The sequence below is a fragment of the Gymnoscopelus braueri genome, assembly GCF_963280865.1.
Source record: "Gymnoscopelus braueri genome assembly, chromosome: 17".
In the NCBI taxonomy this organism is placed as follows: domain Eukaryota; kingdom Metazoa; phylum Chordata; class Actinopteri; order Myctophiformes; family Myctophidae; genus Gymnoscopelus; species Gymnoscopelus braueri.
In genome coordinates, this window is record NC_137617.1 from 45,608,911 (window position 1) to 45,634,245 (window position 25,335).

At 41.6% G+C, this 25,335-nt stretch overlaps 2 protein-coding genes across 2 annotated transcripts; both read right to left on the bottom strand.

Moving 5' to 3' along the window:
* Positions 1 to 5,078: 5,078 nt before the first annotated feature.
* LOC308105289 (GTPase IMAP family member 6-like) lies at positions 5,079 to 8,189 on the bottom strand. Its single transcript, XM_080455940.1, has 4 exons — positions 8,077 to 8,189; positions 6,945 to 7,599; positions 5,952 to 6,103; positions 5,079 to 5,325 (listed from the first exon to the last, which is right to left on the bottom strand). The coding sequence occupies exons 1-4, from the start codon at positions 8,161 to 8,163 to the stop codon at positions 5,257 to 5,259; spliced, it is 963 nt and encodes a 320-aa protein (XP_080312066.1). The 5' UTR covers positions 8,164 to 8,189; the 3' UTR covers positions 5,079 to 5,256.
* Positions 8,190 to 9,327: 1,138 nt separating this feature from the next.
* LOC308105324 (GTPase IMAP family member 8-like) lies at positions 9,328 to 22,100 on the bottom strand. The gene is made up of 7 exons (XM_080455981.1): positions 22,016 to 22,100; positions 19,996 to 20,071; positions 16,361 to 16,438; positions 14,231 to 14,353; positions 12,573 to 12,776; positions 11,512 to 12,252; positions 9,328 to 10,136 (listed from the first exon to the last, which is right to left on the bottom strand). The coding sequence occupies exons 4-7, from the start codon at positions 14,331 to 14,333 to the stop codon at positions 9,397 to 9,399; spliced, it is 1,788 nt and encodes a 595-aa protein (XP_080312107.1). The 5' UTR covers positions 14,334 to 14,353; positions 16,361 to 16,438; positions 19,996 to 20,071; positions 22,016 to 22,100; the 3' UTR covers positions 9,328 to 9,396.
* Between the last annotated feature and the right edge of the window lie 3,235 nt (positions 22,101 to 25,335).

Sequence of the window (25,335 nt, forward strand, 5' to 3'; positions counted from 1 at the left end):
TAGTTCACCCACTGGATGTGGGGGATGAGTGTGTCCTGGCATGGGGGCAAGCAAGCTGGTCCACGCCTCAGCCTCTACTGCGCCTTGATGGAATCAAGGCGCAGTATGGATGGACCACTCTTGATTCCATCAAGGGCACAGTAGAGGCTGAGGCGTGGACTTTCGGAGAAATTCATAGTGCAAGGTCCAGCCACCAGGAAACCCCAGGACTTTAAGTTATTTCTGGGCAATGAGGAAAATAAGCGACAGCTCTGCCAGTTGATGCTCAAGGTCTGGGGGAGTAAGGAGGCAGCATCTACTTGTGGGATTAGATTGAGAAGTGAGTTGATTGATCAATACCTAGATAACTTTGGTGAGTTCTTGTGTTAGCAGATTTGCCAAGAATGATTGTTGATGTTAATGACGACATCAACCTGCTCATCTACCTTGACACTGGCACAGGCAGGCACCGTCAGCTGGTAAATATCACGGAGCTAGCAATCTCTCTTGGGCAGCCATACTGTAGCACCCTGCTTGGGTACCATCAGGGCTGTAGTTCATTCAAGGGCAAGGGCAAGGTGGCACCACTCAAAAAGCTCCAGAAGAACCCCAAATTTCAAAAGGCTTTCAGGTTGGTGTATGATCATCCTAACAATATTTAATGATGATGATAAGAGGGAAGAGGTTGAGATGGATGATACTGATCAGTGAAACTATGTTTTGATTATTTAAGAAAGTTATATTATGCCTAAATATAAGCCAGAATTAGATATTTGTGTGTTTTTCACCAATAAAGAATGGTTGTACCATGTCAGTGACCTTTCCATTAGATTCCTGGTGTAAACATTCTATGAAAAAGTGAGTTTATTTGTCTTTTTACGTTGGTTCAGATATGAAAACGCCACTCCTGTGGACATCGATTTAAAATGGTCACCAAATGAACCCCATGGGCCATTAGTTGACCTGGGCAACAAGAAGAAATCTTAACTGGACACCATAAGGGTCCTAAAAAACATGGGGTAAAGTAGAATACACCTTAAGTATTTAATACAAGGATTAATATAGATGTGATTTGAACATTTTCTGTTTGTTTTTTGCCGTTTCTGTCCTGAAATAGAGTCAAGAACTGCTTGAATCTTAATAATAACCACTTTAATGAATTCCTTGGGTCAAAATTATAAATTGAAATGTGTTCATTTGTCTCTGTATGATGTTTACTTCAAGAGTTATGGTATCTTCTATTGTCTCCATTGTATGGTTCGGGTTGGGAATAGGTGTAACAAAGGGTTAAAATAAACCCCATGGGACATTATTTGACCAGGGCAACAAGATTCAAACTTAACTAGACACATTTAGGGTCCTAAAAGACATATGGTAAAAAAGAATACACCTTGAAAATGTCGTACAAAGAGAAATATAGATGTGATTTCAACATTTTCTTCAATTGTTTTGCTATTTCTGCCCTGCAATAGAGTCAAGATGTGCTTGAATCTTAATAATAACCACTTTAATGCATTCCTTGGGTCCAAATGATATAGAAACATGTGTTCATTTGTCTCTGTATGTTGTTTACTTCAAGAGTTATGGTATTTTCTGTTATCTCCATTTTATGGTTTGATTGGGAATAGGTGTCAGAAAGGGTTAAAATGAACCCCATGGGCCATTATTTGACCAGGGCAACAAGAATAAATCTTAACTAGACACCATAAGGGCCCTAAAAACATATGGTAAAAAAGAATACACCTTAAAAGTTTAGTACAAAGATAAATATAGATGTGATAATTGTGATTTGAACATTTTCTGCTAGTTTTTGGCTGTGTATGTCCTGAAATAGAGTCAAGATGTGCTTGAATCTTTAAAATAACCACTTTAATGAATTCCTTGGGTCAAAATTATATAGAAAAATGTGTTAATTTGTCGCTGTATGTTGTTTACTTCAAGAGTTATGGTATTCTCTGTTATCTCCATGTTATGGTTTGGGTTGGGGGTAGGTGTCAGAAAGGGTTAAAAATAAACCCCATGGGACATTAGTTGACAACGGCAACAAGAAGAAATCATAACTAGACACCTTTAGGGTCCTAAAAAAACAGGTTACAGAGATGTGTTTTTGGGGTGCTCACGGAGCCTCTAAACTCCCCTACTACATGGATGTGAGCTACAATACTACTACTAATGTTGATGTCCATGGAGGTGAAAGGACATTGTTGTGCATACTGTACCTAACCAGCCGCTTGATTCTTCTTGCTGTAGTTATTTGAAGAATGTATTTCTGAGCAGTGTTGTACTTATAGTGTTATATCTAGAATTTACCCTTTTGTTTTGTGTGACTTGTTAGTCTATGTTCTACTATTTTATTATTATTACATCTCCTTTGGTCCAAATCACTGAGTCTACACACCTGTTTATGTCTCACTTGGTTATAAGATGTGACCCATCACGCCCCCTTGTGGCGTAGCTTACTAATACCCTGAAAACAACGTTTGAAATCCAAATGCACAATCTACAACTTGTAGATCTGCTATTTTCAGCAAAGACGTTTGGTGTAGAGGGGGGAAAAGAGCAGACCAAGTACAGAGCCAAATATCAAGTTTGGTGTAAGTGGTTAAATGACACATGAATCCAACATATTCATAGAAAAGTGATTATGTGCAATGAAATTAAATCCATGCAAAAGTTTAATCTGCAATTTTATACAATATGTTAGTGGGGGTCTCTGCTTCATCTCTCTCTCAGCTAAGGGGTCCTTGGCCTGAAAAACGTTGAAGACCCCTGACATACATCTTGACTATCAACATATGAACTGCTACAAACTGTACCAATTATCTAATTTAGTAAATAGGAGTGTTCCCATGAATAAACATGCTGGTTTAGGAAAGTGTCTTTCAGTGGTCTCAAATTTGCCTGGTTCCAGACCATAGACCCCACCCACTCTCTGAGTGTGCTCCTCTTGGTCTGGCATTATAATGTCAGCCTATGGCTTTTCACGATCGAAGAAATACCTGACAAATCAGAGTCGGAGGTGGGGGTGGTCTAACGACAAGCCAATCAGCGAATATCTGCTAAAACAAGCTGTGCGATGACGTCAGATGTGGGAGGATCCGTGGATCTCTTGTGATTGGTTTTAGGGAGATTTGAATCCCCTCCCCCTAGTAATCGCGGACATTGCAGACAATTTCAGACTGAAGCTCCAGGCAGCTTCAGGCTGATAATCAGGCTAGTCTCAAATGTGAGATGGTAAGTAATATATAGAGCTCTGGTAAGTTAATTGTGTTAACTTTGTTCTATCACAAGCATACTACTGTTTTAACTAACTAACTGTTTTTAGTAGTTAAGGACACGGAAATACATTTCACAGACCATTTCTGGTGTGACTAGACATTTAACATGTAGGCTGGAACCAGAATTTTCAATCTCTTTATATAATATTGTAATGACTGGCATTGAAAAGGCTTGGCAACTTCTCTCATTTTAATTTTTTTTATTGTAGTAACGGCACACATCATTTCTTAATTAAAAGCTCATACCAACCAATGCCCCATACACCTCTTCATTACAGGACTGGCTTTTCAAATGAAAGTGGTTCCAAAAAGAGGCTCTTCCAACTAACAGAAAAGGCTGAGCGTACAGTACCTACTGTCACCACCCCTAACATGGTTAGTAACCAATATTACACATAAATGGTACAAAACGCTATAAAAACTGGTCGAACATTGATATGTTTATGTCAAAAAAAGAAATTGAAAATCGCTTTGCGAGGCGTTGTGAGCTTGTAGATCGTCTATTTTCACAATATTTATCTGTGGAACCGAGTCAAACTAAATGTAATGTCTCAACTCCGATTTATGCCAGTGGCTCTCAACCTGTGGGGGTCCCCACACGATTTTTGGGGGGGTCCCCAGATGACAGTGAAGTGACAATTTAAGGACTTTTAAGACCTTTTTAATACCTATTAAAAAAATTTTTTTTTAAATGATATACTATATATATATACATATACTGCATCAAAGGTAATCAATAAACTACGCTATAAAAACTGGTCAAATTGTCAAATAATAGTTGAGAGCTTGTAGATTGGCTATTTTCACAATATTTATCTGTGGAAACGAGTCAAACTAAATGTAATGCCTCAACTCTTACAGTTCCAAGTGCTTGTCAGGGTTGGGGGGTCCCCAGTTCAAATTTGATCATTTTGGGGGGTCACGGCCTGAAAAGGTTGAGAAACACTGCTTTATGCGTCCGCGTCAAAAACTACCTCCATGTGCAAGCCCGTGAGTCGAGCCCATGGTCGAGCCCTTTTCGTTAGTTCATGTAGTGGACCCAAGCTGGAGATCTTTGCTTCAAAAAGGCCTGGGGGTTTTGCAATAGACAATAACTGTAGTGTATACCCTGAAGCATGCCGGGAAGTCTGTCTTCATCACATTGGCACACCCTGGGACTCTACACAGTCCCCACCTTAGGGGTTTCACTGTCCCCAGTACCCCACACACCTAAAAATATCCTGGAGGTGCTGAGGCACATGTCTCCTTCGCTTATCCAGCCCTGGAGGCCCCGGTGGTCTCGGAGGTTTGGGGGTCCCAGTGTGAAGGTCATTATGATGGGGAGGGGGGGGGCGGAGGTCTCCGGCATCTACCTGGTTCTATTCTATGCTGGCGAGTTGCAGTCAATGGAAGACTACCTTATGGCCATGGTTCAATCATGCCTGCTGCAGCCATCTCTTGGCTTGATCTGTGGATCAACATATCCAAGCCTTTGTGATTTTGGGGCATGGGTCCCGGGTTGGAACTGTGAGAGAGTGTCCCGTGTTGATGAGGGCTTACGTTGGACAAGAACTACTACTCAAAGTGTCTAAGCAGAAATGCAGTAAATACCGTCCAAGAAACGTACTTTGAGGCTGTGGAGATCTGTTTACATTCCATGGGCATGAACACTGTGTCATGATTGGACAAAAAAGACAGCTTCCTGGGGAAATACATACAACGGAAGTCCCACCCTATAGGCAATTTCAGCTGTAGTTCTTTATCAGGCTTTACTCCTTGTCATATCTGGGAACGAGGTTAATGAGGGCAACGAACACCATTCAGGTCACAGTTCAAGTATAGCCCTTCAGCTTCAGTAGGTGGTCAGTGGGAGGGTTAGGAAGGCTTGGTGGCAGTTGGCTCACCGTGTCACTACTCTGTATGTAGTTTAATGGTTGTGGAACTGAGGCTGGGCACGTACACGGCACGCCAGTTGTCCTGGTGCTGAGGGACAGCGGGAACTGAGGCTTGGCAGTTATGTTCAATATGTCCTGGTTGTCGATAGCAGGTGCCCGTCCGGGTCCGTGGTCCCCTCCACTGTCTCTTGTGTCTGGAAAAGGAACAGATATTAGGCCTACTGTTTTTACAGTGGTGGTTAATGTGATGTTATGAGACGTATGTCGGATGTGATTTGTCTGACATGATAGTCTTTTGTTATGATAGTTCTTTGCTGTATGTTCTATTTCTTAATTTTTTCTCAATTGTGTCTCCTCTCTTCTTTTGTCTATGGACAGCTTCTAAGAGACAGTTCTTTCAAGCTCCAAACTACTTAAATAATTACTACCACTGTTTCCCTTAAAGCGGCACTATGTAACTTTGTCCAATCTGTATGGTAGAGTATGTAAATATAATATAGCTTATACAATCAGGGTGGTTGTATTGTGTCTCCCTATTGAGACCTTCTATAGATCATGTCAAAGGTCATGTCTCATCTAGACACAGGATCTGACACAAATTTTGACCTGATGGTCAACACTAAATTTATCCCCTGAGCAAGCAGGAAAGCTCTATTAGCTCAATGGTAAAAATGTCAGCATTTGCACAGGAAACCGGGTTCAAATCCGGGGTAGAAGAGGACAGTTACATAGCGCAGCTTTAATGAAAGAAATTAAAATTAAAAGATATGTGATTGATGTCAAACTAAAGTTTCATCTATGAAACATCTTCATCTCTCACATCAGAGTCTGCCTGGCTGGGAGCTTCACTCGTGGTGCCATATCCCGAAGAGGACGGTATTGATCCAGGATGTCTCTTCAGCCAATCAGAAACCTTGGCAGGTGAACGGTGGTATGAACTGCTTCCTGTTTCAGATGGCGTTCCACCACTCACTGGAACAGAAGACAACAGACAACAAGACATTTACAATGATAATAATACAAGAAAGTAAAAAACTGCAACCGATTATATTATTATTATCTTCTTTTCTCAGTTCACATACAGTACTCTATTGCTGAAAGAGGAATCTTAAAGGACCACTTCACCCATTTTCAACCTATCTTCATGAAATTGGCCCTCACCAATGCTCATAATAAGATTAGGGTGGTGGCCTAAGGGTTAGAGGAGCACACTTGTTGCCGAAAGGTTCCCGGTTCGGTTTCCGGTTCGATTCCCTGGACCGCCAGGAAAAATCTGGGTGGGGAAGTGAATGGCCACCACTCACCACTAGCCCAAGTGCCCTTGAGCAAGGCACTGAACCCCCAACTGCTCCAGTGGAGATGCTCAGTGACCAACAGTATAAGTTGTACTGGTCAGCTACCAGGTTTTAATGTGTGTGTCTACAGTATGTGCAGGGCGTTGATGGAAATGAGCATTTGTGCTCAGCTACTACCCAGGGTAAATAAAGAACAAAACAAAAGACAAAATAGCTCACAGCGGGCCATAATGTGATTGTGAGCTTGTAGATCTGCTATTTTTAAAACATTTAGAAAAATATTGTAAATTGTAATTGTTTTTTTTATAATTTTGAACATTTTGAACACTAATATTTTCATATGGGGGTCCATCCCTGGTACACAATATTGTCAGTTGGTAGTTTGTGGCCAAAAATATTTCCAAGTTGGTTGAATGTAAACAACACGGAAAACACACTAAAACACTTCAAGTTCTGGGGACTTGTTTCCATTGTGGTCCGAATCACTGTTGTTGCAGATCAATTATATTGATACTCACTACTTGGAGGAAGGTGCAGCAGGCTGTCCCTTCTCCTCCTGACAGCTGGCCCCTCCACAAACTTCAACATCCTCTCCATCATCTCCTCCTCTCTCTTCTTCATTTCTTCTTCCAGGCATTTCTGTTCTTCGTCTGTCAATTTGTCTTTCAGAGTTTTGAACGGTGTCATCTCTAAAGGTTCATAGTGTCCTCTGCTCCTCGTCACCATGTCTTCTATTTTCTCCATCAACTCTTTTATCTCTGGAATGACCGACTTGAAGTCTAGAACATGATATCTGTAGCCACATTTCTTCAGGAGCCACCTCAGAGGTTCTCCTTCAGACTCTATGTACTCCTCAACATGTTTCCCTCCCAGCCAGTATGCAGATGTGAACAGAACCAGAGCGTGTCTCCAGACTCTCTCCCCCAGCAGCTCCATGTGTTCCTCCACTGATCTCCTGTCATCTTCAGAGAAACTGGACAGGACAGGAACATTCAACAGGACAGCGTGGGGTCCAGGAGAACACAGAGTCACACCGTGTAGAAGGATGTCTTTGATCTTCTGTGATGGAGGTGTAGTCGACCAGTCTGGACAGTTCACCACAGTCACATTTCTTTCATCAAATCGTCCCTGTTGTCTGACACATTCTGTCAGTTTAGTCTGGGTTTTAACCTTCTGGAATATGAGGTTTACTATATGTTAGTCACAATAATCAAAACCTTCATTATATTCTGTCCTCTGTAAAGAGTTCCCTCTTAACCTTGACTATCTTATGTAATGACTCCTTGTTCATTTGAGAGGGAACGTGTGTGTATTGATCACTGACAGTTCAATGGTCATGAAGTCTTAAACACTTAAACAGTATTTTATACTTTGGCAATTCAAAAATAGAAGGACAAGCTCACAACACATCGCTATGTGACAGGTTGTTGTGACCTTGTAGATCTGCTATTTTGGAACAAGGAAAAAAAAAGGGGGGGGGGGGGGTTGTGAAAAATCGTGAACAATGTTGTGACACCAGGGTGAATGGAAGTGGTAAATCATTAATGACAGCAGATACTTTCACATTATCATCAGATTTTTTTCTATTTGATATCTTTATGGTTTACGTTGAGGTCATTCATTATAACATTACATTCATATATTACTCACCTTGAAAGGAGTTTCTGGAAACACAGTCTCCTGCAGTATGTAATTTCCAGCTCTGCTCCTCTGAAGCTCCTCTCCACCAGCCAACATCACCCTCACATCTGGTAGACTCTGATGTTCTCCTGACAGACACAAACAAAAATATTTAGGATCTGGATTCAGAGATTGAGTTTTACAACAGCCTTCATATTGTCACTGTCGGGAGGAAACTATAGGTTACTACCGTAACCCCGGTGCCATGAAGTACGAAGCGAGAGGTGGACCGGGTCTTCTGCCTGGTCCCGGACGCCATGCTCTTAGCTCGGCCTCTGGGGCTTTGACTGAGGCTTGGGCGGGGAGTGAGATTAGCTCAGGGCCTGACTCACTCCTGACTGGGAAAACTCTGAGGAAGGCCTGCCAACCACAAGTTTCCCATTGAGCTAGCTTTGATAGCCGGGGGGGCTAGCCGAGCAACAGTGGTGAGCTAGCCTAAAGAGCTACCGCAAGTTAGTCACTCGCTAAGCTGGAGTTAGCAAGCTAACAGTTAGCGATCGAAGCTAACCCGTATTAAAACGCTAGGAGCGAGCCCTGAGGCTACTAGCGAGCCCTGAGGCTACTAGCTCAGGAAATATTACGGAAAACCGTGTTTTAACGGTAGGAAAAAGTCAGAAATCACCTGGATTAGTTAGCGCCTCCCGGTCACAGAAGTCGGTCCTGGCCTGTTGAAACGTAGTTAAGCTAACAAAACTTAGGCGAAAACTGAGGAAATAAGCTCTGCGTTCAGACAAGAAGAGGGAATGAAGGAACGAGTGAAGATCCGGCCCCTGACTATATAGGCGGAGGGCGGGACCTTCAGTCAGGGGAGCGAATCAGAATCCAGCCAAATGGATTTTGTCTGGAAGTGTATCAAGAAAATGCTTCTGTGTTCGCACCAGGGAGCGCTCTCCCATAGCGAGACCTAGAGCGGAGTACTGAAGTAGAACCTTATATCCAAAACTTTTCAGGAAATGGACAAAAATAACCTGTGTTCCAATGGATCCAATGTAGTTCATTTAGTAACAAGCTTTTGCTAATACTATTCATTGGTTCAATATAACCACAGACAGACTTATATATAGACACATAGAGAAAATATCTGATCTACAAGCTCACAGCGCGTCACATAGCGACGTGTTGTGAGCTACTACTTCTCACAACAATTACATAGATAGGTTGACATTAAGGTAGGTTGAAACTGGGTGAAGTTGTCCTTTTTCTCCCCAATTTAGTCGTTATGCCAGCTACTTTACCACTGCGCCACCCGAGCGCCCGTGAAGTTTTCCTTTACTAATTTACCAGCCAGTTTCATAACAGACAGGCAGATAGATTTATATAAACATTACCATACAGAGCTTTCAGAGCTGTTCTTCGTCTGTGGGTCTTGGTCATGAATGTCTGGACATGTTCCTCTACGTTCCTCTCCCTCTCTGACACCTTCTCTGAAACATCTCCATCAACTTCATAGTGTCCACCTCTGTTTCCTGCCACCATCTCCTCTATCTTCTCCAGCAGCTCTGTCACCTGAGCGTCATCTCTCTTCGTAGTGTTGAAGACATGATATCTGTTCCCACATTTGTCAACAAGCCAACGGAGGTCTTCCCCTTCGGCCTCAATGTGCTGTTCAATGCTTCTGTCTCCAAGATTGTCTCCCTTGGTGAACAGTACTGTAGTGTGACTCCACACGCTCTGTGACAAAAGTTCCATGTGTTCCTCTACTGCTACTCTCCGTGCTTTGGTGAACGCTTTATCAAGAGGAACCGTCAGAAGGACAGAATGTGGTCCAGGAGGACAGAGACTCACACTCTTCTGGATCTCCAGTTTGTCCATCTCTGAGGTGTCCTGTAGTCGTCTGTCCTGTGGCCAGCCTGGTGATTCCACCACTGTCAGATGTCTCCCTGCTACTGCACGATGTCTTACCTCACACTGCACTGACCTATGACCTCCCTGACTAACTTTAAAAGGACTGCCTCCCAGAATGAGGTTTCCTGCTGAACTCTTCCCAGACCACTCCCTTCCCAGCAACAGAATCCTGAGGTCAGTCAGTCCTGTCAAAGAAAAGATTGTTTACGTTTACTTTCACATTGACACCTTTTTGTTTAACCACATTTTTATTTTCTTCAAAAATTCCCAAAAAGCCGATCTACAGGCAACACGTGAGCTTATAGATCTGCAATTATCACAGTTTGTTTTAAGATAAAGTTTAGGTTTAAAATATTGCACTTAACCACTTCAACCCTATACTTAGTTGACTGGAGTCCCCCAGGGGATTATACTAGACCTCCTCCTGTTTTCGCTAGGCACTAGATATCTTCTATCAGCTATTTATGCCTAATGTTTGCCCCACGATAGGGATGTGGTTAAGCCCTATATACTCCATCTATGACAAATAGCAAAACTATCTACAAGCTCACAACGCGTCGTCATGCAACACTTAAATCAGTTATTGTCACTATTTTCGGGAAGGATTTTCTTTTTTTTTAGGGACACCAGCGTTGGTGTATTTAACCCTTCCATTGTGTTAGGGTCTTTTTTTACCCGTTTTCAAGTTTGAATAGGTAAAAAGTACCCTTTACATTTCTTTATTGGAACGAGGCTTCATGATATCCTCAAAAATAGCCATTTTAACGCAACAAAATTATTTATCATCATTTTAATTAATTCTGATGGTCTCAAAAAAAAAAGTGACACTTGTGATGTTAGGGTCCGAAATGACCCGGCAAAGAAGTGTGGCTCAATTCCCCCCCAAATTGTCAATATTCAATGTTTACATCTTTGAGAGTGAGAGAGACTTGTCCTCAATTAGCATTTGCTATCAGGAGTAAAATAAAGTTTGAGTTTATGAAAAATAAATGACTTTTTACCTTCTATGGTATACGGGTCATTTCGGACCCTAACACCACTAGTGTCACTATTTTTAATAATTTTAACATTTTTTTAAAGTTAAAAAACGAAAACAAGTGTTTTTTTAATAATTTTTTTTGGTAAGTGTGTTCTAATTATTATTCCTAATTATTCTATTATAGCTAGATAACATCATTATCCATTGCCTTCATTATAGAAAATGTAATGAGTGAATTTTTACATTTTTATAATAGAAAACGACATATATTGAAAGATGAAACCCTAGCCCTAACCCAACATAATATTTTAAAAAGTGTTTACATGGATATGAATGCATTACAAGTCAGCTATGAGGTGGGAGAAAAACAATAATGAAAATACTTATTTATTTTGTATTTTGGGCTGATTTAAATCACGGGTCAAATTTGACCCGCTAACACCACAAGTGGATGCAGTTTTCTAACACAATGCAAGGGTTAAAAACAAATTTCCAGCAAATTGCCAGTATGATCTCCTCACATCAGAACAATGCAATTTAGATAGCAAAGTGTCACTTTAACAAAGTAAAACCAAACATACCCATATGTTTTGGACGTCCAGTTGTTTGTTTCTGAGCGTCTGCCCTCCTTTGTTCTGCTCTTCTTCTGATAGTTCTCTCCATCTCCTTCAGTTCCTCTGAGACATGTTTTTCTGTCTCATAGTGACAACCATTACTAGTCACCATCTGCTCTATCTTCTCTAGCAGCTGTGTGACCTGACTTCTATCTCCTCTGTCACTAATGTTAAGAACATGGAAGCGACCTTTACATTTCTCGGTAAGATATCTTAATTGATCGTCAGATCTAATGACATCAGGTGCCATCTGCAGAGGTGACTTATTGTTATTAGTTACAGTGAACACCACAATAGTGTGTGTCCACACTCGATCACCGAAGAAAAATCTCACATGCTCCTCTGCTGACATCGCTGTTCCTTCACGTTGGGTGACACTAGGTGTCACTAGGACAAAGACATGAGGTCCTGGATGACACAGATTCAAACTCTGTTGGATTTCTAACTGAGTCAGTTTTGGGGTCAGATCTAGGGGAAATGAAAATCTCCATCCTGGAGTGTTGACCACGGTTACCTGTCTCCCTGACACTACCGCTTGTCTCATGACACTCTTGTTTGTTTGTGTGTTTGTTTGTGTGTTTGTTTGTGTGTTTGTGTCAAAAGCATCTCTTCCCAGGATGATGTTTCCTACTGGACTCTTTCCGCAGTGTGATCCTCTTCTTCCCCCGATCAGAACAATTCTCAGTTCTGTCGGGTCGCTGTTCTTTCCTGGTTGGAAAAATAAGTATAATATTCATAAAGATCACAGATGTGACTAAACCCGTATCAGTTTGCTGGTTTCATTTGTTTAATAGATATACGCTATATTCGACATATATTGTTACAGGTTCACATTATCTCTAGATTTCTATAGATTTAAATATCACTTTACATTTGTATTCGTTAGGGTTAGGGCTTAACACAAGAGTTAGGGCTTAAGGGTAAGAGTACAACTCATGCCAAAAATCTATACTCGAGCAAATTGTGTGTTGTATCTGTAGAAGCAGCAGGGGCGCAGGAGGGGGGAGGATTGGGGGGTTCTGACATACCAGTTCCATGGGGAGGGGGGGGCAGGGAGGCCCTGTCGTAGGAGGGGGGGAGAACATTGTCCTCATTGAAGACGTGATCCGCCAGGTCCACGTCGTGGAGCGGGTCGACCGTCTCCATCTGACCAGGCCAACTCAAGGCCGGGGATGGTGCACGGAGCGGCCTCGCCGCGGCCTCCGTCCGATCGCTCGAGCCTTCCCCCGGATCTGGGAAAAAATGTAAACTTCCAATGATGAGCAGAATCACAGATATCTGTCTTGAGCGCAGCAGCCTTACGTAGCAACGCTGCTGTTATTTCCACACCAAAAACAACTCATCTACAAGCTCACATCAAAATGCTTCTATGAAAATAGTCCTACATGATTAATAAAATGATTATTGATTAATAACATGATTGACTAGAAAATATTGTTCCTATAAAGAAACAATGGGGTGTGGGGAGGTGTGAGGTCATGTTGACCAATACACACCATTAGTGTTAAATTGGAGCTTGAAATTTTCAAAATTATTGCCATTAAAATGTCACCCATTTACACACCATGCAAGGCACCTGCTCATCGGGAGCAATTGGGGGTTCAGCGTCTTGCTCAAGGACACTTCGACACTAACTCTGGGGGAGCCCGGGATCGAACTGGGAACCTCGCAGTTGCCATCCGGCCGCTGCCACCCCCTGTACTCACACTTTCCAAAAACTGTTAAGGTTTTCCCAAAATAGCAGATCTACAAGCTCACAACGCATCACATTGTAGTATGGGTGTGTGTGTGTGTGTGTGTGTGTGTGTGTGTGTGTGTGTGTGTGTGTGTGTGTGTGTGTGTGTGTGTGTGTGTGTGTGTGTGTGTGTGTGTGTGTGTGTGTGTGTGTGTGTGTGTGTGTGTGTGTGTGTGTGGGGGGGGGGGGGGGGGTTTGGAGCTTGCAGTGTACAAACGTTTTAGCATCAAAATATACTTTGAGTACCAAAGTAAAATTACTCAACGTTCAGAAAATAGCAGATCTACAAGCTCATAACGCATCACATTGTAGATCGGCTGTGTGTGGTTACTGTAGGTTTTGTATTAATAATCAAAAATGTAATGTAACTAAAGCTGTCATATGCTGTAATTGTAGTGGAGTAGAGGTAACACAAATTAGTAAAGTAAAAGTACCTCAAAATTGTATTGTGCATTGTAAGCACTTGCATAGTACTTGAGTAAATGTACTTAGTTACTTTGCTGCACCACTGAGCAGCCAATGAATGACAGGCTAGCTTTCACCAGGTGTAATGATTGAATGAGTGTGAAGAGACATGGGTTGATATTAATGGTCTTAACTCGAAATATATACATCACACAGTTTAGATCTTTGGATTAAATCAGAGAGCAGACCTGTGTGAACTTCTCCTCTGTCCTTCTCTCTCCCCACTGGCAAAACCCATTGGAAATGCATTGGGTGCTTAAAGTTAATTATTTCAAAAACTACAAAAAAGAAAAGTACAAGCACACGTGTCCACAGTAAGCTGGATTTTTTAAAGTTTGAATGGAGTTTCTAAGTGAAAGTATGTGGGAGTAGTTAGGTGCCATACTTTTGGGGGAGAATAAATAAATAGTGTGCTCGCAGCGAGCACACTATAAAAAAAACAATAACATTAATCATGTGCTTGATATTTCTATCATAATGTTTCACCTGCTGGCGTGCTGCTGGTAGTCTGAATCCCGATCTGCAAAGTGTCGCTCTGCGTTGCTGCCTCCATCAGCTCTCGCTCGATCTCTGCTGTCGTTTCCTCCATTTGGAATGCTTTGTAGCCTACTGGAAACGCCCCAAATTAACTTTAATACATTTCTGTCTCCCGTAGCCAGACAACTATTCCACAACCACTGAATGCTACATAGAGCAATGGTACTCAACCTTTTCAGGCCGTGACCCCCCCCAAAATAATCATATTTGAACTGGGGAGGACCCCCCCACCCTGACAAGCACTTGGAATTGTAAGAGTTGAGGCATTCAATTTTGTATGACTCGGTTCCACAAATCAATATTGTGAAAATAGCAGATCTACAAGCTCATAACGCCTCGCAACGCAAAGTGTTGTGAGCTTGTAGATCGTCTATTTTCCACATTTTTCCTTCTTTCTTATATAATTTGACAATTCGGCCATTTTTTGTCAAGTTTTTATAGTATAGTTTTGTTGATAACTTTTGATGATGCAGTAATGGTCTTCTTTATTTTCTGTCTTTCTTATTTTTTTTAGGTATTAAAAAGCTCTTAGAAGTCCTTAAATTGCCACTTCACTGTCCTCTGGGGACCCCCCCAAAATCATGGAACCTATGGGTTCCGACCCATAGGTTGAGTACCATTGACATAGAGTCTGGAACTACACGTCCTGAAAGCTGATTCCTGAAGCTGTCATGCCTCTGCTCCACGTTGATGCGTCCTTATGATGACCCTAAGGCAGGGGTCTTCAACGTTTTCAGGCCAAGGACCCCCTAGCTGAGAGAGAGATGAAGCAGGGACCCCCTCTATATTGTATAAAATTGTGTTTCAGATAGACTTTTGCTGCTCTTTTTTCCCTCTACACCTATAACTCTTTGCCAAAAATAGCCGATCTACAAGCTCACAACGCCTCGCAGCGCGAGGCGTTGTGAGATTGGTAGATCTGCTATTTTTGGCTTAAGTTCTCCTCAGAAAAGGGATGCTACGGTTGAAGTGGTTAATGTAAAAAAAAAAATCATATCACACAAAGGACCCCCTGTAGTAGCTATTGTTGAAGACCCCTGCCCTAAGGGGTGTCAAACTTGCATTTTCGGGACCGCATGCAGGCCCCTGAAAGGGATCCACTGCGGCCCCCAACATGATTTTCCGGCGTAAAAATCAAACTACCTATAAAATCATACTACCTTTTTATGCCATAAAAGGTAGTATGATTTTATTTTTCGGAAAATCATGTTGGGGGCCGCCGTGGACCCCTTTCAGGGCCCGCATGCGGTACCGAAAATGCGAGTTTGACACCCCTTAGGGTCATCAAAAGGATGCATCAACGCGGTGGCACGGGCCCCATGCCAGAGAGAGCCCTTGCTGGCCACTTCCATCCTGTCCTCTACCCTGCCTGGCCGAGGGTCTCTGCAATGCATCCCACCCCCGTTATTTTGAGGTCTGTCCTGGCCAGCCTGGATGGCCTATAACAGGGGTCTTCAACAGGGGGTCCGCGACCCCTAGGGGGTCCTCAGAGCTACTACAGGGGGTCCGCCAAATCTTTGTGTGGTATGATTTTTTTTTTTTTTACATTAACCACTTGAACCCTAGCATCCCTTTTCTGAGGAGATTAAGCCAAAAATAGCAGATCTACAAGCTCAGCGCGAGGCGTTGTGAGCTTGTAGATCGGCTATTTTTGTCAAAGAGTTATAGGTGTAGAGGGAAAAAAGAGCAGCAAAAGTTTATCTGAAACACAATTTTATACAATACAGAGGGGGTCCCTGCTTCATATCTCTCTCAGCTAGGGGGTCCTTGGCATGAAAACGTTGAAGACCCCAGGCCTATAATATGTATATGTTACAGTGAATTTGAAGAGGGGTAAAAAACGGGAGTTTGCAAACGGAATTTGTGAGAGAAAAAAGATTATTCCACATGACATTTAATCAGGAACAGAACACATCTTTCGGCAAAACAATAAATGGATAAGTACATTTCCCACAGGCTAAACACAAGTTAAATGTGGCCTTCAGTGCTAAGAATACATGTATCGGCCAAACACTGCAGACTTAAAATATGAACAATTGAAACAGGTGATGATCTATTATTCCATCTACAAGGGCTTACCTAATCAGACAGCATGCATGTGAGGCCCCTTGGGTTGTTCCACGTGGTCTTCAATGCCTCACTGTTGGTGCGTCTGTCCTGTTTTACAGTGATGTAAAAGGTCAGGGATGTAAAACCATTCATTCAAACCCCCCAGCCCCCACATCAGAGCGTTTTGCTCTGCCCACTGCCCACTAGTGGGTGTCAGTGTGCTGGTTTGCTTTTCTCCAAATTGAATTGGACATAAACATATACTGTAAGAGTTCGTACAGTACATTCATAAAATAGAGTAGACCATGGGGTCTTCAACAGGGGGTCCGGGACCCCTAGGGGGTTCTCAGAGTTACTACAGGGGGGCCGCCAATCTTTGTTTGATAAGATTTTTTTGTATTTTTCTATTAACCACTTGAACCCTAGCATCTATATTCTGGGGGGAGCATTCACCAATAATAGCCGATCTACAAGCTGACTATTTTTGGCAAAGAGGTTTGGGGCAAGGGGGCAAGGGGTGCAGTAGAATGCAGGCACGAGCACAGATGGTGCAGAAGGGACTATTATGTCCTCACACACATGCATGTCTGTGCAAAGACTAGACAGATAGCGTACAAACTCCCAATAATAAAGCAGTTTCTTCAGAAGAGTATTTATACTGTACTACTTTGGGTTGACATCGTAAGACAAAGACATTGTCAGCAAATGAGCTGCTACCGAGTAACAGCTACTGAAAACATGCACACATTGATATGATTTCCAACAATACAATAATCTCATAGACACCTTTGGCACATGGAAATGAGTAGACCAACAAACACTATTAAAAAGTTAACAACATTGACTACACATCACAGTAAAACATTTTCTTACACACCTTGACACAATAATATTTGAGTTTACTACAGACATATCTACTCCAAGACACTAAAACGTAAAGAGCTGTGCAGAACACACTGCAGCATGCTTGCCTCTCAACATGCAATGAAGGAATGACATAGTAGCAGCTTCTTAAAAGGCAATAAAGGAACTTTCACTCAAATTAAACTGGAATATACAGTGCCATCTAAGAGGGAATTAAATGTAACAGTAGGTTTCCTACTATTATGGTTGTACTTTACAGTGCACTAGACCTACAGTGTATTTCAACCAGCTCCTGCAAAGGGAACAGATTCTGACAGGGATACAACGTTTGCAACATTCTGTTGTTGCAACATTCCATCATGTGTCACTAGAGGGCGCACATTAACCACCTCATATCAAGTCACAAGAGTGAGTTGACTGACAGCTCAGATGTGTCAACAACACTGACTCTAAATGAGAGCTCCATGCAGGGTTGCCATGTCCGCTTATAAGCGACTTTGGGCTTGTTTTTCTGTAAAGTTGCTTGTAAATATTGGTAGTTGCGGGTTGCGCTTATTTGGGCTTGTTTCTAAATGTTGTTTAAACCAGTGGTTCTCAAACATTTTCATGTCACGGACCCCCAAATTAATATGTAATCCCCTATCTGGAAATAATTTGTGCGAGGGACCCCCTGTACCAGATTTGTGTTATTAACATTTTCAAACATATTCCACATTTTGTCACTTTTTTTCAAGATTTTTTGGGAAATAGAAGATCTACAAGCTCACAACGTGTCGCATCGCGATGCATTGGGAGCTTGTAGATCGGCTATTTTCAAATAGCCGATGTATGTATAGGGCTAAAGTGTTCATGTGGCCTGTAGTCGTGTCTTTTGGGCTTGTTTTCATAGACCTTGTTGCGTATTTCTCTCGCAAATCTGGCAACACTGACTCCATCATGTAGTGTTTTCACTAAACACACATGTTGAAGACACAACAATTCTATTTCATGGATATTATGAAGATTCATCCCAATGATCCCATTCAATCTATCTATCAGTTGGACCAATAGTAATCAAGTTATTAGTCAGGTTAACAGTATCTTGAAGCCTCACAATGTAATTTTGTCCAATATGTATGGTAGAGTATGTTAATACAATATAACGTCTACAATCTGTATGGTAGAGTATGTTAGTACAATATAACTTATACAATTGGGGTGGTTGTATTGTGTCTCCCTGCTCTTCTATTGAGACATTTAGATCGTGTCAAAGGTCATGTCTCACCAAGACACAGGATCTGACCCAAATTTTTACCTGATGGTCTAGATTGCCTGAGCAAGCAGGCAGGCTCTATTAGCTCAACGGTAAAAATGTCAGCACTTGCGCAGGAAACCGGGTTCATATCCGGGGGTAGAAGAGGACAAAGTTACATAATTGTCAGGGGCCCGGGTGTTTTTAGCAAACAGCAATACAATCAATGAGCAAGCTCAGAGTGTAGTCACTGACAGTGTTAAATAGTCTCTGAGGCTCGTTAGCCAACTAGGTACGGCTGACACCCGCAGGTGAGTCCACTCAAGGGAATCAGAGACCAGAGAGGAGAGGGGAGGGGAGGGGCTGGGGACAGACCCGGGACATGACAATAGTGCTGCTTTCAACATTTTACTGTCATATCTACGTGTTCATTTTATGTAATGTTGGATATTTCAGTACTTGAACAAAGCCAACATTTGCCTTAGAGTGTTGGTTGCAAAATTACACCATCCCCGTCATTTTCAGAGTAGTATTTGGTCGCTCTACTCCCCAGAAAGTGCTCCCAATTCAGAAAGCCAATGGGCATGCCTGTCTATGTAGGTATACCTTTTTTTTTTATCTCACAATTTTGCAACCAATGATTTCACCCAGTGCCAATTGCCTAAGTAATCCTGGGTGCTACTCTCAATCTGCCAGCCTAGGGAGAGCCCAGAACTGAGCTCTTGCCTCCTTCAATGCATGAGGAGTTAGCAAGCCGCTTCTTATCACCTGACGGGTGGGGGGGGGGGGGGGTTTCCCTGGTAGGACGTAGCGCGTGGAAGGAACACGTTATTCCAACCAGTTCTTTCCTCTCCATCAGGCGCCTCGGGTGACCAGGGGGAGGCAGTATAGAGACCAGGATTACTGCATGTTTTTGTGAGGGTACCTACCCTAGGGGACACGGGAGAACATGCAAACTCCACGCTAGGGTATGGGCACTGATGACGCGGAATACCCCGGTGGGAATCAAACCCAGGACCTTCCAGCTGTGAGGCGACAGCGCTACCGATTGCGTCACCGTGCCCCCATTATGTTGGTACATAATACCTGATGCCCAAGTAAGCCGAGCTGTTATTTGCCTATCAACAAATAAATCACTGGGAATCTGGGATTACAGCCAATCACCCTTTGAATGGTTTTACGGCTTTCCCTCAAACTCCCTCTCCTCTTCCAATGCTGTAATTAGTATTTTTAAGCCGTTTTGTTAATTGGGGTACTCCAGCATACAGACTCTTAAATACAAGTAAAATAAGGTAACAGACTTATTGCCTTTTCTGTTTGTCTTTGTTGTTGTGATGCGTACGGGTCATGTTTAGCGTATCGTACCGTACCGTTCTGAACCAAAATTCTGAAAAATAATTTCATGTGTTTTCACAAACTGCATCCAATAAGCAACATTTGTATTGAATAAAGATATGTAAAAAAAAATTATCATCAACATCATCTTATACTAGGCTATTATACTGTACAGTCATACAGTTCTATTGTACAATGTAACACTATCAAACATGTGTTTGCTGTAATTCCTCACCTGTCATTAATCCTGATGTCTGTCCAAGGTCCTTGTCTGTAGACACTGAGTTGTAATTGATGACTTCGTAGTTGATCTGTATCAGTCACACAGTGTCAGATACAAGATAAACCTGATTAATACAATGGTTTCTATTTCCTGGAAAGAGTTGAGCTGGGCGGAGAGACAGAGAGAGAGGTTGCCAAAATCCTTAGCCTACGCACATTCAAAACAACCAATCATGTCTCTATGATACACCAGCATTAGAAAGGACATGAGAACATGAAAACAAGCCAAATGAGAGCACTCCACAGAATTGACCTTTTTTCATACCTATTTAGCTAAACACGTATTAGTCTACACATGGGCAACATACGGCCCGGGGCCCGGACCCGGCCCTTGAAAATGAATGGTAGCATACCCGGACCTAGCATGTATCTTTGTATCTGCCCGTGTGAACTCAGCATTAGTGTGAGACTTTTTCCTCACTTTTAGACGTATTTACCAAGGTCAGCAGCACCTCATCAATACTGGTGTTACAGCCTTCTCCTGTTTGTTTGAGTCCATATATATAACATAATGCAATGTGTTTTATCAGTGACCTATGGAGTGGTGCATTTCAGATAAGATACTTAATACATTTATAGGCTCATTTAAAAGTTGATACGGCATTGACATGGATTGTTTTATGTAGAGTCCAGAGTACACCAGAGTGATCCGCCAAGGTAAAGTGCAGTAACTACGAAAAAAAAAAATCACTGAAAAATGGGTTTAAAAGTGATTCAACTGGTCAGCCAAATGAGATATCGGCATATAAGTGATATTACACTAATTGTACACCTGTTCTTGAGGTAATTGTTTATCCCCCAAAATCACAAAGGCTAATTTGACCTTTGGGATACACAAATAAGTCGGTGTGTCCAAAAACGTAGTTACTGCACTTTGGCTTGGCAGGGCAGAGTACAGTACAGCTGTAAAAAAAAAAAGAGGATCAACATTTTGTAACAGAAATTTCTTGTTGTAAAAGCAAGGACCTTATTGTAAAGTAGTCTGGCATGTCTACCAAATTCATGCAGTTTTAACATAATTCAGCACTATGTGTTTGAAGTTTCAATTCAATTGTACAACGTGTGGCCCTTCACTCACTTTATCAAAGTCAGTATGGCCCTCTGGAAATAAATGCTGCCCACCCCTGGTCTACGGCCTATTCTCTACTACAGAGGTTCTTAAGGTGGGGTCCAGGGACCCCTAGGGGTCCTTGAGGGGGTTCCAGGGCGTCCCCAGCTAAATGTGTTAATATAGCAGCAAAACACCACTTTGAAAATAGCAGATCTACAAGCTCACAACGTGGCGCAATGCGATGAGCGAGGTTTTTATTTTTCATTAAAAAAAATATGTTCAATTCATTTTAAGTCCACTCACATCGCCATGCAAATGTCGTCCTGCACGTAATACTTCCTCCTATTTTATGCAGCCTATGTATGTTGTTTTATGTCCACCTCGGAGCCTGTAGGCTATGTCAGTGGCTCTCAACCTTTTCAGGCCGCGAACCCCCAAAATAATCATATTTTAACTGGGGATCCCCCAAAATAATCATATTTGAACTGGGGATCCCCCAAAATAATCATATTTGAACTGGGGACCCCCCACCCTGACAAGCACTTGGAATTATAGGAGTTGAGGCATTACATTTTGTTTGACTCGGTTCCACAGATAAATATTGTGAAAATAACCGATCTACAAGCTCACAACGCCTCGCAATGCGAGGCATTGTGAGCTTGTAGTTCGGCTTTCTTTTTTTTTTTTCCTCTTTCTTATATTATTTGAGAGTTCAAGGGGAGAGTCCTTAAACTCTCCCCTCCTCATGTCAATGATAGATTAAACCGCTGGTTCTCAAACTTTTTCATGTCAGGGGACCCCCAAATTAATTATGTATTTGGCTGCGGTCCGCCATCTGAAAATATTTTGAATCCATACAAGATTTGTGTGGTTAAAATGTTTCAAAAATACATTTCTAATTAATATATAAAAAGATTAGTACCGTTTCTCTCATTCAGAGTGCTTCCTTATCACCTGCCTGCAAGGTGGTTGAAGAAACCAGTCCAGCTTGCTCCTCCAGTGTCAACATGTTACCTGAACTGAGAAGTGATTATGGCGATATATATAACTGTAATCATTAATAACCTGCTGTAAGGAATGACTCTGGGTAAAAGTCCACAGCCATTTATGACATGACTCTGCAGGAGGTTTGCTGTGTGTGTGTGTGTGTGTGTGTGTGTGTGTGTGTGTGTGTGTGTGTGTGTGTGTGTGTGTGTGTGTGTGTGTGTGTGTGTGTGTGTGTGTGTGTGTGTGTGTGTGTGTGTGTGTGTGTGTGTGTGTGTGTGTGTGTGTGTGTGCGCGCTACAGACTGATGAAAGACAGGATACAGCACATGCCAAACACAATAATAGAGTTCTGAAGTAAACTTCAATAAGAGTTAAAACAACTTTCATAATGACAGCAGTGTTGCAGTTTTTATTTTCACATTCGAACACACAACGTTAAAATCTGCATTACAAAATTATTCTGAAATCTGAACATTTTGAATGCAGGACTTGTATGTGTGACAGTATTTCCACATTAAGGTATTCATACTTTTACTTAATATTAAGAAAATGTCAGTGTAGGTCTACTTCATCCAGGACCACTACAGATGAACAGCAATTAGCATGATAGCAACCCTTCTGAACCCTTGGAAACGACCTCTGTCAAGATTCTAATGACAAACATACATATTTCTGAAAAGCGATCTACAAGCTCACAACGAAACACATTTTGTGACGTGAGTGCTAATTCAAGAAGGTTAGAACAGATGGGCCCCCTCTGTGCCCCAACAGTTTCATTGTGGGCATGAGATCTATTTAGCCTTTTCATCTTATTATAGACCCCTAACTCAAATAATGCAAAGAGAATACGTCATTAGTTTAATATGTATAATTAGGAGAAAAGTGTAATCAAAAATCAAAAAAGTGCACATCAAACAATAATAAAAAACATTATTTATAATTAACATACTGATGATTGCACTTGACGTTTATATGGCAATGGTTGAAACTTCAGTTCCTATTTTTTTTTCTCAGTTCTCTGTCTTTTGGAAATGTCTAGTGAAATGACGTATGGTTTGTCCGCAAGTGTCTTTCCAAGTTCTCTTTCTTCACCATCAGTGTGCAGTTCTTACAGTAGAATAATGATGAGAGAGCTTTATCCAGTTCCATGTATGGTACATAAGTCATATGGTTGAGATTTCAGTTCCTTTTCTCAGTTCTATGTCTGCTGGAAAGGTCTAGTCAAATGATTTATTGTTTGTCAGAAAGTGTCTTTCCAAGTTCCCTTTCTTCACTCACTGCATAGTTCATTTCCCCATCAAAAATAATGTGTTGTATACTATGTATTTTGTCTCATGAGGTCTGGGCCCAAACTCAGTCAACTGATGTCTTGTCTCATTAGATGTGGTTGAAAAATAGTAGTAGCTTAATAAACAGGTAACACATGTGTACCATTCGTCTGCTCTTTTCCCCCCTCTACTCCAAACCTCTTCACCAAAAATAGCAGTCCCGGATCCCCTTTTGAAAACCCATGCTATAGGGAAAGCAGCCTTGTGTGACTTTTTGTGGTATGAACTATGACATAACTAGAAGAATATGTTTGAACACTGTTAAAAAATATATAATCAGTATAACATACTGTAATAATAGCCTACTGTTTAAAAAATAAAAATGATATGTTTATTTTTTTCAGCTTCAATGGACATGATGCCACTTTTGCCTTGTGCACGTGTATAGCATTTCCTGTTTTCTGATGTATTTCATTGACTGTAACGTTGACAGGTTTAATAAAGACCTAAAGATGAGTCAGTGTGTGGAGAGAGAGGAGGAGGGAACTGACAGACACACAGACAGTCAGCTGTGTGTCTGTAAAGAGTGACTGGTCTAAAGGAAAACCTCCTGACTTCACTACTGAACCTGGACCTCCACACACAAAGTAGGTGAATCCTCCACAATATACACAACACTATAACATGACAATGTCATCTCATAAGTGCAGATTATTCAAATTAAAACATTATTTAGCTATCGATAAGTTATCATGAATGCAGGATGTGAATGAATTAACACAGATTTAATACACGACTAACTTGACTCTTGTTGCGTTTGTTTGTCAGGATGAAAAGACCAGAAAAACCAACCGATGATGATGTCGACTGGGAATGTAGACGCTGTTGGTCCCGGAACACTGCTGAGGATTTAAGATGCAGAGACAAACGCTGCAAAGTGACGAAGAGCTTATCCACAAGGTAACTCTGTCTGTTTTCTTTTTTTCTTTTTTCTTTCTTGGTGAACATCTCTCATTCTCTGATTATCCAGCTGCATGTCTATGAACAGTGACAGTTCAAATGATTTACCTTTGACCTTTGAGACACAATGAATAAATTCACATTTGAATTATTTATGATACATATACACTATTGACTTATTCTCATTGCATTATTTTAATTAGGGGTCTATAATAAGATGAAAGGGCAGTGGCTAAATAGATCTCATGCCCACAATGAAACTGTTGGGGCACAGAGGGGGCCCTTCTGTTCTAACCTTCTTGAATTAGCACTCATGTCACAAAATGTGTTTCGTTGTGAGCTTGTAGATCGCTTTTCTTTTTTCAGATTATATATATAATATATATATATATATATATATATATATATATATATATATATATATATATATAGATATAGATATAGATATATATGTGTGACCAGATGGACCCTGATCATACTTTTGTATAAATCAAAGTGACAACACCACTCTCTTTAAGGGGATAGACCCTGAACAAACATGCATTTACTCTGTTACTGTTGTGACCAAATATCCCCACACAAGTTTGACAAGACGGACAGAGGCTTTCGTGTGTACTATCACATGACAACTTTATTTAAATAGCAGCAGAAGAGAGTCTACAAAAGCTACCAACACTTATTGACCGGGGGAGGGGGGGGGCAATAATAACATTTTAAGAAGAATACACGGCACGCTGATAAAACTATAATAACCACTGCAAACTGTTAAGATAAACTGCGACTTATATGTGCGCACACACCAATGAAATTTAACACTCTGTTGAAACACTGCACACTTTAAGTGGGGAAGGGACAAGCACGGTCATCAATGTGAAGGTACAATAAATGAACCAAACGTGTCCCGTGTGTCACCAGTTCAGCCTCCTAGGCCCGAGGCACCTGTGTACCCAACAGGTAGGAGCATGGGCTGACCAGGGTCTGGGTCCGGTCTGGCACTCTCAGGCTTTTGCTGAAGTGTATATATGTGG